Source organism: Acanthochromis polyacanthus, chromosome 1 (assembly GCF_021347895.1).
Source record: "Acanthochromis polyacanthus isolate Apoly-LR-REF ecotype Palm Island chromosome 1, KAUST_Apoly_ChrSc, whole genome shotgun sequence".
NCBI classification, from domain to species: Eukaryota; Metazoa; Chordata; class Actinopteri; family Pomacentridae; genus Acanthochromis; species Acanthochromis polyacanthus.
Genome location: NC_067113.1, coordinates 16,407,072 through 16,426,014, shown reverse-complemented (window position 1 = coordinate 16,426,014; position 18,943 = coordinate 16,407,072). Strand labels below are relative to the sequence as shown.

Here is an 18,943-nt window from a genome sequence, read left to right as displayed (position 1 = left end):
CCAAATTATTCATTAGAAAACACAAACAAACTCAAATTGCATCCTCACTACAGCTCATTGGAATGAAAGTGGTGACATAATAAAATTAAATCACTTCTACGAAAGCATTGTCTTGCACATCATCTCATGCGATTATTCAGTTTTTTTCTGACAGAAAACTCAATAGACACAATGATGAATATATAAGGTTAAGATGGGAACATTTTTTGCATCATTTTCTGACTAAACTATTATTGAAGAGAATAATCTACAGGTGAATCAATAATAATAATAATAATAATAAATTAACCGAGAACTAACTGGTTGTAGCTCTCCTAATGCTCATTGTAAAGCACTAACATAAAATCACTGAGCTGCAAACAAAAAGTTAATCTTATTTACTATCTCATGGGATTGTTTCCAGGAAGTTAAAAAAAAAAAAGCATTGATTGATCATTTAGGTAGCCAGGGCCCGCAGTCTTTAAGGGGCTTCATAATATTACTTCTCAATTAATAACATGTTATTTTAATATGAATTTAGATGTATCAAACAAAAGCTTATATGAGAAATTGTTAATTATAAATGCTGAGAAGAAGAAAAAATCTGCAGGTTCCAGCTGCCAAACTTAAGATAGTTGTTGGTTTTCTTAGTGTTCTCTGACAGTAAACACAATAATTTGAGTATGAATTTGGATAAGCTGCAAGGATGAGCATTTTTTTCAACGTTTTCTGACCAAATTATTGATGAAAAGTCATCAGATTAATAAATAATTAGAAATAAACTTTACAACTCATCGTAAAGAACTAACATGAAATTACTATTTTCTTGTGTGATTGCTTCCAGGAGATAAAACAACAACAACACTGATTTCTCTTATTGTAGCCAGGGCCCACAGTGAGCTTTACAGTGCCTTGTGGCTACTGAACCACCTGCATAGATTAAACAGCCCAGAGTTCAACGAGGCCATGCAGAATGAGCCCTTATAGGAGGACTGCAGTTTTTCAATGGGAGGCTGACAGTCTACTACTGCTCCTGTGAGTGGGTCTGAAACGAGGTCGGCGCTAGGACCCGGGAGAGCGGCTGCCACAGAGGCATTGCAGACAGCGCGTTTGGGAGGTGTAGTGGAAGAAAGGCAAGAGAAACGGAGTAAATGAGAGCACTTTGTCCAGATTGTTGAAGGACTTATCAACTCTAAATACCGCCGAAACAGCTCACTAGAATGAGACGGACACACTGTTGAATTCCTGTCCAGGTAAATGTCCGCGTTTCCTTCGCATGGTTAACTACAAGAGGTCGAGAGCTAGACAGGGTAGGTCCCCATTGTACTTACATGGGATGCGGTTATTCTCACCCAAGCTGCCCTGCTAGGCCCCATATCCTTTCTATCGCTAAATGCAAACCTGAAACGAGGTACTTTCCTGACTTCACTTCGCCGTACAAGTTAACTCACCGCGAAAGTCGACTGCTTTTATAACCCGTCCTGTGGTGAATTACAACGGCTTGTTGTTTTCTCTTCTTTTTTTCCTTCTTCCACAAACAACAAGCGAGTCTCTTTTAAGATGTTAGCCATTCATTTTGGACAATGACCACTTTTGAGACACAGCCCTCAGGCCAAAATATCCGCGGTCATGTTACTTTAAACGGTTCACCTCTACTAGAAAGTTGTTTTTGCTCGTGCTTCAGGGCCCAGGAGGCAAATGAAAACAAATGAGCTCAACAAGAGAGCAGCTCATTCATTGTTATGAGCTACCACCGCGTTTGTTTACTTGTTAAAGTGAGAAATTTATCGCCAGGGCAATCATTTTATCGCCACTTGCCTCGCCGCTTCCTTGTGTGCACATGCAGTGATACAAACTTACTGTGACTTGTTGCCATCAAGTAAGGGCTCCCAAAATGGGGTCCCAAGACCTTTGAGGCCTCTTGGTTCACCAGGGAGGTCCTAAGAAAAAAGCCACAGTAGTGCTACTTTCTTGTTTTCCTCTTCTGGTAGTCAGCTCAACTGTTTTTTGATAGTTTTGATAGTGTCCTCACTGTCATCATCCCACCTACGGTGATGACAGTCAGGTATGTCAACAGTAAATCATGCTAACTACAGGGTTTCCGTCAAGTAGGTTTATTTTTATTGAAATCTTATCAGGTGGGAGTGTGTGACGAAGAGCACACGATGTGGTCGGAGTCCAAATGAAAAGGTTTGTCTGGCGCACATCTCGGCTCCACAGGTTTAATGCTCAACTTGAGATAAAGCTCACTTTACTAATGTCTGTTTGTCTCCATCCCCAGGGCACATATCTGTGTACATTCTGGAAAGAGAACATTGTCCCGGGGCATGTTGTACCCGTAATGCCTTTAGTGTCAAAATATTTTTATCAGTCATGAGACTACGTCTGTCCAGTGTGTGTACGCAAGGGGACTTGGCATGTGACCTGGGGAAGACGCAACAAGCTGGGGTAATGATGCAGCCAGTGACTGTTTGGCTCTCCCTGTTCTATTTAGAAAATACCATTCACCTCCCACCCAATCCCCTCGCAGCCCCATTGACGCAAATGTGCCACCAGTTACATGTAGAATCTGAGGAATGTTGTTTGAAATTTTGTCCCTGCAAACAGACTAGACTTACAGATGAGACCTGGCCGTGCTGCAGTTTGGATTAAGACTGAGAAAGATACGCTTCTTCCAGCGGTAGGCCACTGTCAGCATCACATGGCAGCGCTCTTGTCAGCCTCTGTCACAAAACTGAGAACCTAAAATAGTTTTTGTTTCACTCATCTTGTTTACTGGTTGCCATTAGATCTGCAGCAACCCACAAGCAATGTGTTTTTTGGGTGTAGCGAGTTGGTTTTGAATAAATTCAGTTTCGTGTTGCATCTTTAATTTGTTCATGGCTTGTCTGAACAGTATAAAAGTGAATACATTAACATGAGTCATAAAGGGGTTGTTGTTCGTGCCATTACAGGATTAAAGCGGCGAGTCTACTTGTCTTTCAAGGTTGCAGTCACTATGGTTTATTCAGCTAAAGCTACACGCAATATTCTTATCATTAAGGATGTGTTTTCAGGGAACTTGAAAGGGGAACTTGGTACTGTATAGTAGCACACAGCAGTACTGGTTCCACTGTGGTATTTGAACACAAGCCAAGCTTCAGAGGCTGTTTTCCAGCAACAGGTGAGCATTTCTGATGTTCTCATTTGTTTTAATCATTTGAAATATTTGAATGTAGTGTTCTACCTTTTTGTAACCATAAACCAGCAGCTGCCTCTCTTGTTTACCCGAGCAGCAGCAGAAAATAGAGCAGACTTGTATCTATTGATCTGTGATGAAGGAAGTAGTGTGGTGATGTCGGCCTGATTTTATGCTTCCTGCCGTAAACACATGGGACTGTCCTCTCTGGCCCAGTGACAGGCTCAGTGTGTGGCATCTCTTGCTGCATGACACTGATTTGCATTGAATGGGGTGGGCCTCGGAGCTGGAGCCAGAAAGATGAATGATTGAAAGCCGCCCTGACATCAGGGCAGGCAGGCAGGCAGGCAGGCAGGCGGTGGCCCAGAGGCCTGAGGACCATGTGACCTGCTGTCAGGGTACTGGGTTCATTCAGTGGCTGCTGGCTGCAGCGCTGGCAGCAGCCCAGCTTTTCCACACAGGCCGCAGTAGCAACAGGTCGCTCCCATTAAAACAGCAGCGCTCTGTTGTGGCTCCAGAGCCAGTCTTGTGCATGTGTTGCCTTTTTGGCTGTGGTGTGTGCGCTCAAGTTTGTTTGTGAGATGTATCCCAATGTGTATTTAATGTGTGCGTGCCTGTGTCACAGAGTACACACTAAGATGCTGAAGGGATCCAACGGTTTGTGTGATCCCTAGCTTGAATTGCACTCGGTGTGCTTTTTTCAAATCCCTCCTCCAGGATCCTTCCAACATCGGTTGTGCGACACAAGCACCACAACCCCAGTGCAATAAACAAAAACACTGAGCAAAAATAAACTCTGATTTCAAAAACTCACTTTTGCTCGCTGATGGAAGAGAGCAGAACGGCAGTAAAGGGCATGTTGACGGCACACTCACCGACAGATGTGTTCTAGTGCTGCGCTGATGTGACTCGTAGTATGTCAATAGTCACATTCACTTCCTGTTGTTGTCCCCACCAGTTAGCTGGATGAGGCCACTCAAACAGAGCTCTCTTTTGATGGCCTTACTCTGATGCAGCAGCAGCAAATTGATTTCAGCCGATGGTCAGGGATTGCCTGGTGCAGTATGTGACATTTGTGTGAACAAGTGTGGCAATTGATCATTCTTTTGCTTCTTCCCTTCAAAGCTGCCTTTATGACATAGAGAAGTACTGAATGAGTCAAAGAGTCAAGTGTTTAGGTTGTGACCGCCTGCTGGTGTTTAGTACATGCAGTTGATGGATTACCGATAAGCGTGTGATGAAATTCAGCCTGTTATCAGATGACTGTCAGTACAGTTTTACCATGTATTCTAAAATATACTTGGACTTGAATTTGACCTAGTCAATTATTGCAACTACTGCTGTAGGTTTAATCTTTTTACTCTAAGTGTGACCGCAGTTGTTTTTTTTTTTTTTTTTTTTTTTTTTTTTTTTTCCATTTTGTTGTTCTGTCAAAAAAAAAAAAAATCAGGGCCTTATCATATTTCTGTAGTCCTTTTACTATAGATCAGGTATATGTGCTTTTATTCAGAGATGAAGAAAAATGGCAACACTCGCAGATTTCAGGAAACCATTTGCATTATTAAACATATGGATCTTTTCATTCTCACAGTAAACAATGTGCTGTTACTTCATAGTATATTTATTTTGTTGAGAACCCAATCTCACCTCTGTTGAAGTACCTCTCAGATTACAATCATGTTTGTTTGTTTTTTTTGCTGGAAGACACATCGCTATCAAAATAAGCATTGAACTCCACAGTTGAGCGTTTCCACCTTTTCATTGCCTTGTATCAAGGGAAACATAGATTCTGACTTCCAGGGTTTCATATGTTACAAACTTAAGGAACTAACTCTGTCAGCTTACAGGGTGGGGCCTTCTTTTGTCAGCAGTCTTCTTCAGGCTGAATACTTCAATATTACAACTTGACATAGTGTGGAATAGATCAGGGGGCTTATTGAGGACTGATACCAATTGTTAGTAATCAAGGAGGCCAATAATTTTACGATTTAAAACCAATATGTATCTGTAGTCAAAATTATGTTCAAGGTGTTGCCGAAGCAGAGCGTTTATTGGCAATTTATTTATTTATTTTTTAAAAGGCAGATGATTGGGGGAAAAAATGCTAAATATCATATCCAATAATCTGGCCCAAGATGAGGTACACAAGGTGTGCAGAATTGTGGACATTAAATGAGGGTTGAAAGGAGGAAAATGGGTCAGCAGGAGGATATGTAAATGCACTAAATGAGCAAAATATCAGCTGTGTTTCTTTAGAATCACAGACTCTCCCTTTAACAGTAAGTGTTAGGAGCTTTTAATTGTATCACATGATCTTTATCAACTGCTGTCTTCAAACTTGAAATTTGTTTTTTTTAATCGGATGATATGAAATTAGTCACAGTTCAGTGGAGAGAACCAGAACTGTAATTTCAATGGCCCCTGGGATATAAAAAATGCATGTATGGAGTCACCAGTCTTATATGATAAATACACCATCAAAAGTTTGGTGATTTTTGTCCCAAAAATGTGCTTAGTTTCACTATACTGCAGCTGCATCAGTGCAACAATATGAATGGTTGAATGTTCAGTATTATAAAGCAGAGGATCGGCTTTTTGTGTAGATCGGTGAGATGTGACATAAATCTGCAGCCTTTGCTGTTATAGGATTCACCCATAGATTTTTTTTTTTTTAATTCTTTAGGTCATGAGTCTGTCTTACATCATCCCTAGTTCTACATATTTCTCTTTAAGATTCAAAATGATAATGCCTGTACAACATGACTAATCTAATGACCAATATCAAGATCTTTGGCTCTTTGTTGTTACTTTTGGCGCTTTCCCATTAGCACCTACTCGACTCTACTCTACTCGGGTTTGTGAGGTTTTCCATTAGGACGTGGTACCTGGTACCAGGTACTATTTTAATACTTACTCGGCCGGGGTTGTAAGTGAGCTGAGTTGAGCCGATAATGTGATGTCTACAGAGTGCAGGCTACTGATTGGACAGGGAGTGACGACACAACACAGCATACATGTTTTAGTACCTAATAGCGATAAGTTGTAGCCATTACAGGGTTGTACACGGGACTGATATACAGTAACTGTAGCAAACTAGCATTAGCTTACCCTCATATGTTGTCTAGTTCATATCCTCTTGTCTTCGACTTGATACTGCTGTATCGCCTCCCAAACTCTCATGTTCTCCTGAGTGTTTTGACTCGCTGCCCTCAGCTTTCTCTGACTCTCTTCTTTTACTTCGAATCTGACAAAAAGCCATAGACCGAGCAGCAGGTAGACCATCGCCTTGTTGGTTGGGCCGCCATGCTATGACAACTCCACCCAGGATGAGGTGGTACTCAACTGTAATGGAAAACAACCTAAACCAAGTCGAGCTGAGTAGGTGCTAGTGCAAAAGCGCCTATATTGAACTTCACATGCAGTGAATTTAGGCTTTTTGAGTATGTCCTCCAAACCAGTCAAAGTTTTATGTACAGTGAAAATCTGCAAGTAGGATAATACTTATTGGCATCTCCTTCAGAAACATATGGTAGTGTGTGCAATAAACAAAGAGAGAATATTCAGTGATCAAGCCAGTTAATAGGACTCTTCCATTTTGAACTTTGTTGCTACATGCTTACAAGTAAAAGTAAAAAAATTCTAATTACAAGTCGACATTGGGGCAAACAGAAAATATGAATTTACCTTTGGCAAAACTATGAAAATACATAGGTATGCAGTTGTTCAATATATTTGAAAAATTATTATTAAGGTTGCCTATGTGAAAAGTATTTAACGTTCTTATTGAATCACTGCTATTCTGGTCATGATTTGACAAAAAAAGCACATACTCTATGGCTGTGTCAGTTGTGAAGACCATGGAATTTTCCAATACGGGAGACTTCATTGTGAATCCCAAAAACCACAGTCTTGCACAGATATTTGAACCTTGAAATGTTGCAGGTTCCACTTGTGAAAAGAACTACATTGTGGTTGTATCGTAGCATATCCTCCACTGACTGGGCCATAAAGCACGAGGATCTTCTCATTTCTGCCGCTTCCCTTCTATGATGTTGACCTGAGGGTTAATATTCAGACAAGTGGAAAAATATCTTTCACCTCATTGTAGGGCTAATTTTTACTTTTCTCCAATTAATAGGTAACCACCATTGAGAAGGCGGCTACAAACCCCAGGACCCCATCTCCAGGCTCCTGCACAGGGTTTGAGGGAAGGAAACTTGGGATATAAAGTTGTGTCTCTCCCTGTGGAAAACCTGGATCCTCCATCCTGCCCACCAACATGACCAACGTGGTGATCGTCAAGGAGGGATGGCTGCAAAAAAGAGGTAAATACACAGATGAAGTTTGGACTTAATAGTTTCATTTACAATCACTTGCATAATCTTGCTTGTGATTGTTTGAAATGTACATGAGCACAGTATGCCTGCAATTGTCTTTGTGCTAGGGTTTCTTTCACAAATTGTTTATAATTCAATTGAGATGTAGTAGTCCTCGTCACCTCATGTTCTAGAAACCCCAACTGTGCAAACATGCAGGTTAACCAAGCTGGCACAGAACACAAAATATGTAAAGACCCTAAACTATGTTCGTTGCGCAAAGATCTCAAAATCCCTTGTCGATACATGTTGGAGAAATGTATTTAAAATGCAAAACAAACTGGTTCATGCATTCACCATTGCATTGCAGTTTTCATTGTGCTGTAGATTTGGGTTGTTTATTGAAGTGCAGCTTTATAAATCTAATTTTTACATGAATATTTTACATACCTGTGTTACCTTCATTCCTCCGCATTTGGATTACCAAGGGCTCACGATAAAACATTGTAGGCTTTTTTTTTCTACATGCTGCAAAAATGCTTAAACCCAGTGACATACACTGTGTACAAAGTGACTGATTGCTGGGTAAGTGTATTTAAACTCCGATAGTATGCCAGATCTAATATAAAGAGGCATCCTGTTGCTGAGTCCCCAGTGGGCCCCATTTAGCTATTCTGACAGTGCTGTGTGGCGTGGCGTGGCTCTGTGTCGGGCGTGAGTCCTGTTGTTTGGACGAAGAGGCATTCCTCACATACCTGCTGGCTTTGAGCAGCTTTGTGTGCATACTAGCTCTGCCTTCAGCTGCGGCTGCCTTGCAGAGCCCACTCCACCACCGACTCCACCACCACCAGGGGCAAAATAGGATAAGAAACTTCTCCAAAACCACTGAAATCTCCTGGGCCCAGAGCCAAGGAACTGGGCTTTTACTGGAAGAGGGGGAACCAAGACTCAAACATTTGGTATAAGGTGATGGGAGCAGATTTGCGAGAAGAGTTCCCAGGACTTGAGGGGGATCAGAGTGCTGCAGTGATGTCTTAGGCGTGGACTAAGAACATAACAGGTTGCTGTTTTAGGAATGGGTTAGCCTGGTTCAGCTCAGTCAGCCCCAGGCAAATACGCCCGAGTTCCTCCTGTGACTGCAAGAATAAAAATGTTAGGTGCTAATAGTATGTTTCATTAGCAGAAGCTCTGCTAATCAGACTAAACTCACAATGTTTTTTGTAACAGGATTTTGCCTTATCTTTAATCTTGGAGTTACCACAGCTTCATAAACATCTGTAAGGTGTCGTGTATTCTTTAGTTAAATTTTAGATAAGTATAGTATCAGAGGCTTTTCATCCAAATTCTGCCTATCCAGGGAAAAAAAAACAAGAACAGGAATATCCTTTCTTTAGAAGACGACATGCAAAATGGCATTTGTTTGGCAAAAAAATCAAAGAGACTGAGGTGTCATTCATTCTGAGTCTGCAAATTTGTATACTCACAGTTATTGTGTTGTTCTTCCCTTCCCTGTCTATTGTCTGCCACAAAACTGGCATATTTCCATTTTTCCACACCTTCGCTAGTGCTGATAAGAACGGAACATTCTAAAGCCGGTGTAAAGTATAACTCTAAGAGTAGTCAAATAGTGACTGGTAAGAAAACAAGGAGGTTGTTAGTGTGCACATACACTACCACATACACACAGTTCTAGCAGCGACACCCTTCGAGTTGTGACACACACACTAAACAAACAATCCTTCAGGAATAGTGAGTTGGCGTGCTGTCGCAGGCCAGCAGCTGTGCCCTGTGAAATGTCACCCAGAGCCTCTGTGTTTTTGATTGGAGGGCGTCTGCCTGCCTCCTTGACAGGAAGGCTTTTAGTGTCGCGTCACTGTCATGCAGTCTTTGCCCCAGAGCCACGGCACAGAAGGTGAACCTGCAGTAGCCCTGTCTTACTGTCCATCACCTCAGCCAGGCAGCCCGCACTCAACAGCTATCTTCCCATCCTGCACCTTGTGTGGAGCTTTTTTGTGTGGTGGCGCCACCCAAGTGACTCAAATCTGCACGTGGGTGTGATAATAAATGGCTTATACCGACTCTGACTGTGTTCACCATGCTCATTACTCCCATGTGTGCTCTCAAAACACCAATTTAATGTTTTACAAAAGCTAGACCTTCATATTTCCATCAACATTTTGTGTGTGTTCCATGGACCTGATCAGGCACCAAACTGCTTTCTTATTGGACTTTACTCAAGCAGGTACAGTTTGAGTGGCCGCAACCTCTAGCAGTTCCCATTTATTGGCTCGACATGATGATTGGATTTCACGGTGGGCTGGCTGTGGGCACGAATCACGGCATGTCAGCGGAACACAGCCGTGCCACTCACTCTCCCTCTTTGGTTCCTTTCCGATTAGTCATCTTCAGCATACACGTGCAAACTGTGTCAAGACTCCTGAAAGAAAGTGGAGCAAGCATTGTGCCTTGGTTTCCTGTAGCCCCCCCCCCCCCCCCCCCCAAAAAAAAGGGCTAATCTGTCATTAGAACTCCAGATTCTCAGCCTTGGAGTGCTCTGTACATTTGTTCCAGACAGGCTGCGCTCAGTGAAATGATCTCATTCAAAAAGACACACCTTCATACTTTCTTCTTAAGCCTCTTGTTGCTGTAATGTGGACACTGGATTGTGGACACTGTTTGCAATGTGCTGTTGTGACTGTTATCGTGATTATGTGTTTTGAAAGGACAGTTTTAGGATGCAAGACAAAGCAGCTGACCAGGTTGGGGCATGTGTGTATGTTTAGATATGCAAATGTGTGAGTGAATGTGGACAGTGTGAAGCATATTTATTTACAAGTTACACTGCCTGCAGAACATTACGCAGTGCCCTTTTGTACAGGCCACATAGCAAGTACAGGCTTGCAACAACACTGTAGCTTTGTTGTTACTATCATAACCAGTTGTTATGTGTCCCCAAATGATACTTCCCTTTTAGATCCCTCGCAGGGTGCACCCACACACTTTGAATGTGCCTACGGCCTCTAGTGGCCACAGAGCCCGAGCAGCATGTTATTTCTTTTTGCAAGTGTGTTTTTCCAAAGTTTCCATCAAAGCCAGAGCATCATCAGACATCAAAGAGGCAGATTGTGGGTTCCCTAGTTTCCAGGGAAGCGCTGTGGCCAAGAACCCAGTGAAGCTCAACAGAACAGCGTTCGCTTGTCCTCCCCTCTTCGCTGGCCCCTGTTTGTTTGACTCATTTGCTCCCTGACAAGTATAAAGAGCCGGCCCCCTCGTTAGGCTAACGAAGGCCACAACAACTGTTGGATTTGGGTAGCACGCTCAGCTGGCTCTGGCTCATGAGAGGAGGGGGTGATGTGAGAGAGGGAGTGAAGGCAGAGAGCACACCAGTAGAGATAGTGGGGGAAAGCTAAAGGGGCAAACTGAGAGACAGAAGTTGAGCAGCGTCTTTGTGATGTTCCCAGAACATTGCTCAGTGACCCGCTCGGCCTGAGGAGAGCTGGTGGATGTTGCGTGTGACGTGCCACAAAGACCCTCTCGTGGTTTGGTCGGGAGCTCATCAGCTGATTGGCTCCCTTGTCGGTCATGTGGCTGAAGGACACCCATGAGCTGCTCCTCCAAGCAAGACCTTGTTGGTGGTCCAGGAAAGTGCATGAGACGCAGAGTGGGAACGAGGTGGGGGTGGGTTGGGAGGGAAGGAGGGGGCTTATAAAACACCAGACACAGTAGTCAGTGTAGATGAAACATTTTTTTCATCTTTTGAATATCTGTGCCTTGTGCATCTGGCGAACAGGCCTGCAACAATTCGGCCAACATTTTCCACATTTGTATTAGTTTGTTCTGAAGGGAATGCAGCGTTTCCTTCACTCTTAAATGCTGTTCTCAGGAGCAGACCCACCTGATTAAGAATGTCTCATGATACTGCAATGCTGACTGTCTCAAGGCTTCAGGACTTTGACTTGCTGCCAGACCTGCTGCTGGGCTCGCCCAGGCTCCTACACATCTCCTCATTATGGCTGTCATGGGCCACACACTGCTGCAGTACACAAGCACACACACAAACATAGATACTGCAGAACGAGAGGACGAGCTCATCGTATTTGATAACATATGCACCTACATTTGTGGGGCTTAAACAAACAAATGACAAAGTATTTGTAAATTGATCTCAAAATGCTTTAAATTTCTCTATGTTGCAAAATTAAAATTTCTTGAAGTAGAAACATAGAATACATTGCTTAACCATTGAGAATTTAGTTGTGATCACAGTGTTAACATTGTATAACATTATGTACAATTAAGCTTTTGTTGTTAGTTTGAATCCACGTTAAAGAAATATTTCTGTTTTCCACATATTTTTAACTGATAGTTGGTGGCTGAAGATGAAATGCATGATGTGAAGGCAATGTTTATGAAAAACCGAAGCATAGAGGCCAAGTGAAAGATAAAAGGGATGTTTCTATGATGAGAACAGTGAGTCAACTGTGGTCTATGCTTCTGTGACAGCAAGTAATTTAGAATTTTGACTGAAACTAATAGTCTGCCATGTGTTACTTTTTTACTAACTTTTGCAAGTAGCTTTACAACAGATCACCCCAACTTCAGTAGGTAAACACCCCGACTCATCCCAGTTTATCACCAGCAGTGGAAGCCTTAGTGGCAGACCAATCTGGGAGTGGAGCCCCTGTAGGCAGGGTCCAGCAGCAGAGGGTGTCCCACCAGGACGCTAGCGCTCCGGCCGGGTGTCTGGCCGACAGCGAGGACCCCCTGCTCTGGGTAATGGGAAGCAGTCTTCCTGCTAAATGTGGTGGAGAGAAGTAAATTACTGGGGTGCAGCTGTCGGCAGGCAGGCTGGCTGGCATGGCGGGGGAACCAGGAGGCTGAGGGAGGTGGCACCTCCACCATTCGCCTCCTCGCACGGCAAGCCCGCTGTGTGCTTACTTTGCTGTGCAGAGTCCTCCTGCTCATCACAACTGTGTTGCTCAGCAGCGCTCTCTGTCTCTGCTACAGCTCCTGTGCTTCCTCACTGTCCTCTTCCCTTGTTCTCTTTCATCTTTACCCCCACATTCTTCCTTTTCTCCTTGTCTTTATTGCTTGTCCCTTTCCCCTTGGCCCATGCCTGCCCCCACAAGCTCACCCCCTCTCAGTCCTCCCCCACTTCCAGCGCACGCTCCCCACCCACCACCCCACCACCCTGTTGCTAGGATAATGACCCTGCTGACAACTCAGACCCATGGCGGAAGCGGCTATGGACCAGCGAAAAGCTCCCAGTCTTTGACATCAATCACATCACTGGCACCTCTCTCCAGTTTAGGGAGGGTAGGGGAGACGGAGAAATGAAGGGGATGCTCAGCTGTCTGCTCACTGAAGGCTGACTATATGCTCAGATGCGTCCACCACATCAGCCTATTTTGTTACTCAAAACATATTTTACAAGTTATTCAGAGACCATGCGGGAAGTTTTTGAAAAGAGTTGAAAATTTTCAGCAGCTGGAGGCTACCTGTCTCAGGACAAAAAGGATTCTCTGGTGTTTATACCTCACTTGTTTGAAGGTGTTAGATCTTACACTGGTCATTGTAAGTTCATTGGCACTAATTTGCTCTAAATAATGTGTGTTTATTTGTTTGCCATGCAGTAACCCAGTTAACTAATCCATGGACTGCTTGTTTACTCAGGAAGAGGGGGCAAATCTCAGCCCCAGTGTGGCAGGGGGGAACTTCCCACAGTGTCTCTATGGTAATCAGCAGGTGTCACTCACCACAGAGAAGAAGTGAGGGCTTTCTTACGAGCGTGAGAAAGAGGGGCAGCCTCCATCGCACCCCCAACCCCCTTGCTTTTTTTCTTGTTAGGGTAGCAGCAGCAATCCTAGTGACAGAGAAGGAGAGAGAGGGATGAGGGGAAGAGACAGAGAGGGCTAGATTGGAGACTGGGGTGGCCCTTCAACGCAACCTGTTGATGCTGCTGCCAAAGCCCTGGCAATCGAGTCCCCCCTATCCAGCTGCATGGGAGAGAGAGAGGGGCCAACAAAAGAGGTTCGGAGAGCAGGAGGGTGTCAGGAAGAAATAAAGAGGGGGAAAGAAAAGGAGTCCAAACTCCTGGATAGTTTAGGCTGGCATACAAGCATGGGGATGCCTTATATGGGCACAGTGAGCCGGGCGAACGGGTAGATGGGTGTTCGGGCTGCATGAGAAGCTCAGCTCGGTGCCCTGAGGCCTCAGAGCGGGGCACGGTGGAGGCGGAGTTTGTGGTTGCTGGGGCTCAGTGGTGACCCCTGCATCAGGGAGCCCCCTCTCCTCTGGAGCAGGCAGCCTGCGGCTCATTGAGATGCAGGGCACAGGGTGGCAGGCCGCAGCTGCAGCCTACAGGCAGAGCCCGGCAGAAAAGGGCCGAAGGGATGGCGGGGGCGGCTGAGGAAAAACCAACAAAAGACGAAGCCCCCTCCCCCTCCTCCCTCGCTTTGGAGTTCTAATTCCCTAATCCTCAACCTCCGCCCACCCCCCCTCTTCTCATCCGATTCTCACCACTCAAACACACACACACACACATGCACAGTTCATGCAGTTACCACTGGCTCCCTTCCTCTCATCCCTAAACCATGAATGGCCAGACGAGGACAAAACCCAACAGCAGCCCTCTGAGGAAGTCCAACCACTGGGTGTGGGCACTGAGAGGCACATTTTGTCTGACCCTCTCTCTTGGTTCCTCTCACTCTGTGTGAGATCATTTACCCACTTGCAGTGTGTGTGTGCAAATGGTTTATCTAGTGCCAGATGACTACGGTGGTCCTCTCTGTTTTAAGGTTATTGTTTTGGAACTCTTATTAAAACCTTTCAAAGCAGAAAGAGACAGGAGAGATCAGGGGAGAGAAAGGGATGATGTGCAACAGAGCTGTTAGTTTGAACACATTGTTGGGACGCTGCGGCCTCTCTTTCGGAGGCCGCTTGATGAATGCTACATGATGTGTCTTATTAAAAGCCAACAAGCCACAGCAGCTGGGACCTCAACATTCCTGTCGTTGTCACATAGAGACGGATAGAACAGGACGCTCCTCGGAAACAGCCACTAACCTCTGTCACTCCCTCTTTCTCCCTCTTCTGTCTCAAGTCTTCCGCATTTTTCCTTTTATTCAATGATTCCTCAATACGATCTGCCTCGGTTTCCCTTACTGTTCAGGCTTCTAAAGCCAAGCTGACTTGCAAATGTTTTTTTTTTTGTCAAAAGAGAACAATATAAATTTGAATCCTTCACCATCTTTCTTTACTGCGAGCCCTTGTGGAAGCAGGTGAAATGTTAGAATTGGTAACATTGCACATATTCTGATGAAAATTTCAACATCTGGAATAGAGTAATTTAAATGACTTTTTCCTCTGTTCTGATGCAGATTCTGTATTGGTGCCTTTTCAGATAGCAAATTAGTATACATACGATGCTTGTGATTTGATAAACGTATACATAAGCATACAAGACAATGCACCAGTGTGTACAGCTGTGGCTAAACCTGCCCCCCCCCCCCCCCCCCCCCCCCCCCGTACCTTGTTGGGGGTGTTTGTGTTGGGGGTGTAAAGGGCGTGGCAGTGGCATGCTGGAGCTGTCCGCACACAGGGCCATGCAGCAGTTGGCAAATAAAGATGAATTCTGTTGTGTTTGGCAGCGGTTCTCCGTTCATTATTTTCCACTTTGCCCAGCGCGCATCCCAGCCCTCAGCAGCTGCTTGTCATGTAAAGACACTCTATCAGGTCCTGACAGCTCCTCCCATGCACACACAAAGTGCGCATGGCTCATACACACTTCACTTGCGCTCACACCCCCCACTCACAGTCCTACATATGTGAGGAACATATGCAGTGATCTGTCTCACTACCACCCCGTTCAGCACAACTCTTTTGCACACTGCGTAGCTTTCTCATCCCCTCTAGTTCTCTCATCTTTCATCTTGTGTCAAATCAGTCTTCCTATTCTTCTGTCCTTCCCCTAATTTGGTTGAGTCGAACCACATGTCTGCTGTCACACTTTACTTTTATTAGAAAAAGCTTTGATTCCGGGACACACATCGTACAGAGGATTTCCTCGTATCCGAACCGCGTGTGTGTGGTGTTTGTGGACCAGACACTTGAAGCAGGTTTATCTTATCTAGGTTGTGGTCAGTCTGTCTGTTGGCCGCTTTCCTGTTTTGGAGAACATGTTGAGATCAAAAGAGTTTAGTTTACTGGAACACTGTGATGATGAACTGACTTAAAAGCAGAAGGCTCTCCTGTGTTGTTACGTGGCCCATTGTCCTTTGTCAGCAGTCTGCACTGTTTCTCACTGTACACAGGATGTATTTGGGGTCTACTCTGCAGAGCACTGAAGTCACGTCGTGTTAAATAGTCAAAGCTAGTTAATGAATCAATTTCTTCTTCATTAATTTACCAGTCTACATTACACCGATTCAAACTATCTGTACATAATCACTTTCGTAATATAATTGTGTGACTCTTAACTGTGTTTAAGATGCAAAAAGCCCAGCTGCGAGTTTCACTTTCTGGCCACGTCTGTGCTCAAGAAAAGCCACTGTGTGGAAAGTACAACTGAATAAAAGTAGAAGGGGAAATGTGTGTAAATAGGAAGCTGACAAGGGTCATCTTTGTTATTTATGCTCTGAGTGCAGACTGTTTAGGGGGGTTGCACTGCAGAGTGGTGGAGACACACTCGCAGACAACCGGATGTAGCTGCTTCCACAGTCGTCATGTGACCAGGTTTGTGGTCACAGATGGGGAAGTTGCAGTGTCCTCCTGTCTAGAAAGAGCATGTACTAGGATGTGCAATGCAGATGTGGAGTTAACTCACTTCTTTGTGCCATATCTCTGACACTCTTTTGATGTCAGGAATGAGTGATATTAAAAAAAAAAAAGAACAGAAAAGGCTCACATAAGTAATTATTTTGCATCTCTCTGTGCCCCCCCCAACATCTTTGCAGTTACAGTATCATAGTAAATCTTTAGAGTTCATTCATACATGACCTTTTAGTGCTTTGTGAGATGTCTCCTATTAGAATAACTGATATTGTTGAAAAACTCTAGTCACCAAGAATGCTTCTCCAGCATTATCATCTCACAGACATCAATGTGATGAGTGGCAGAATGTCTGTTCATACGGTACATGCCCTGCCTCATGCTGCTATTAAAGCTGCAATTTTTCATTAATTAGTTGATTATTGATTCTTCAGATTTTGTAATTTTGAAGACAAACATCTGAGAAGAAGACATCAACTTGGACTTTGACAAACATCCATTGATATCTTTTTTTTTTTTCACCATGTTATAGTCTAAATAAGTAGTCAATTTATTGAGAAAAGGTTGGCAGATTAATAGACGTCATTAGTTCTTACATATGACCACGTAGACGTCTCACATAGACATCACTACATTGGACCACCATTGCTATTCCTGGTAGGTGCTTCATATCAGCAGAGCAGGCAGGAAAAGCTCTAAACCTTTAAAACTGTATGCTGTTTTAATGTGTTACACACAAATATCTTTCCCTGCCTATGAGGCAGTGTACACACACAAATATATTTACATACAACCACATACATGTGTACACATAAACACCTGTCTCTGCTCCTCAGGATCTGAAAGATATCTTGTACATAAGAACATTAAACAGTCAACAGAAAGTGATTTGCTGCATTCCTGCTGCCAAACCAAAACTTCTACATTGAAACTTTAGGCTCTGCTGGCGAGACAAGTGAGTATGTTTTGCCCTCGTCTCATGTCATGGTGTCAGGTAGGGGGCTCATTATGCTGTCTCTGCATTGTGCACATACTGTCCTCAGTGTTGGCTGGCATGGACTATAGCTGGGAGATATGGGTCAGCCAAAACCTGACCACAGAGCGAGCCACCAGATGGGGCCCAGCTGAGGAAAACAAGTACTGGTACGAAGAAATCAAGACACTTTCTGGCAACTTTTGATTGTTGAACAGCCTCTTAACTGAACTCTCAGCTGATACTTCAGTGTACTCTTAAGTGGCACCTCTTCTCTGCTTTGATTATTCAGATTTTATGCTAACCATGTCTCCAGGCACCATTGTGCTGTGGTAAGGCAGTTTGGTTCTCTTGAAGGCTTGTGATAAATAACCCTATGCGAGTAGATTCTCTGGAGACCAGCACATGTGGGTGACTGATATGGAAGTTGATTGGTGAGGCTTATCGTTTGAAACAGACAAACGACTCATCACTGTAATTGTGTTACAGTGAAACAGGCATGAGGGAGATCCACTGAACGCAGTTCTGCCCATGTATATTACAATTAGGACAGCACAGCTAGTATGAAAAGCTTTGCAGAAAGGCGGCAAGAGTGGCAGGCTGACGAAGTCGAGCTAATTTCTAAATGAAAACACTTACTCTGCAGAAAATGAAAAGAAAAGTCTCCCCTCATGCCATAGTGAAAAATGTCGTAACATATTGGACATCTGGTGCGGATTGAGGCCTCAAGTATAATGTGCTGAGAGACAGAGCCTTCCTCTGAGCTGGTGATTAGAGCCACCACCTTGCCGGTCACAGTAAATCAGGTGCTTTTACACTTTGGTGTTTGCTTTGAGTTTAATAGCTTGATGCTTTGCGGGAAGATGATGTACAGACAGCCTTTTTTACGAGGCTTCATTTTGTTGTTCATGGTGAAACTTATATGTACATTTTTGGGGGGATGCAGCAGATATGTTCCCTCCAATTTTGTAGGAGCACATTTAGGGCATTTCTCATACAGGCAATAGTAGAGACACATTCAGAGAACCTACGAATTGGAGCATGAATATTTACCAGATTGCAAGAAACTATGTTTAACTGTCAAAATTTTCCTCAGAACGCATCCTTTGCTCTCCTCTGCTTTGACATTTTCAGGAAGGCCATATGAAGGATGTCCTTTTAGAATTTTGCTGCTCATGTCACCATTTTTGGAACAAAATATAGAAAAAAATCGTGAAGAGGGAGTCATAATTTTGCAGTGTCAAAAGTGACAAATTTTGAAAAGTGACATTCAGCCAGTGTTATTAATTCATGTAATTTCTGTAAATATTTTATAAGGACGTGCACTAAACAGAGGAGACATCGCTCGCTGCTGTTTGCTCTGCACTGTCTGATCTGTTATCAGTATCATCACTCAGAAGTGTGTGTGTGTTTGAAGGAGGACAACAGAAGCTCATATTGACAGACCTTCTACTTCACACACTCACACATAACCCCCCCCCCCCCACACACACACACACACACACACACACACACATCACACTTCTGTGTTAGAGGAAATGGGGCAATTAAGGACAGCTTGGTACTGCTCTGCATGGGGTTAATATGCGGCTCCGTAATTAAAAATAAATTACAGTTTTCCTGTATAAATATTCAAGTTCCACTCCACTGTGTGCCACTGCCTTGTTATGGTATGTAAGCTATTTTTTTTCCCCGTCTGCACAACATCTGGCGCAACATTTCCTGAAG

The 18,943-nt window shown here is 43.9% G+C and overlaps 1 protein-coding gene across 1 annotated transcript in view; it reads left to right on the top strand.

The window, feature by feature from the left end:
• Positions 1–1,061: 1,061 nt before the first annotated feature.
• Positions 1,062–18,943, top strand: part of akt1 (v-akt murine thymoma viral oncogene homolog 1) — a 33,459-nt gene continuing 15,577 nt past the window's right edge. Inside the window, exons 1-2 of the mRNA XM_022195499.2 lie at positions 1,062–1,232; positions 7,296–7,482. Of these exons, the coding sequence (XP_022051191.1) occupies positions 7,437–7,482 (46 nt within the window). The 5' untranslated portion in view covers positions 1,062–1,232; positions 7,296–7,436. The remainder of the gene's footprint in view (positions 1,233–7,295; positions 7,483–18,943) is intronic.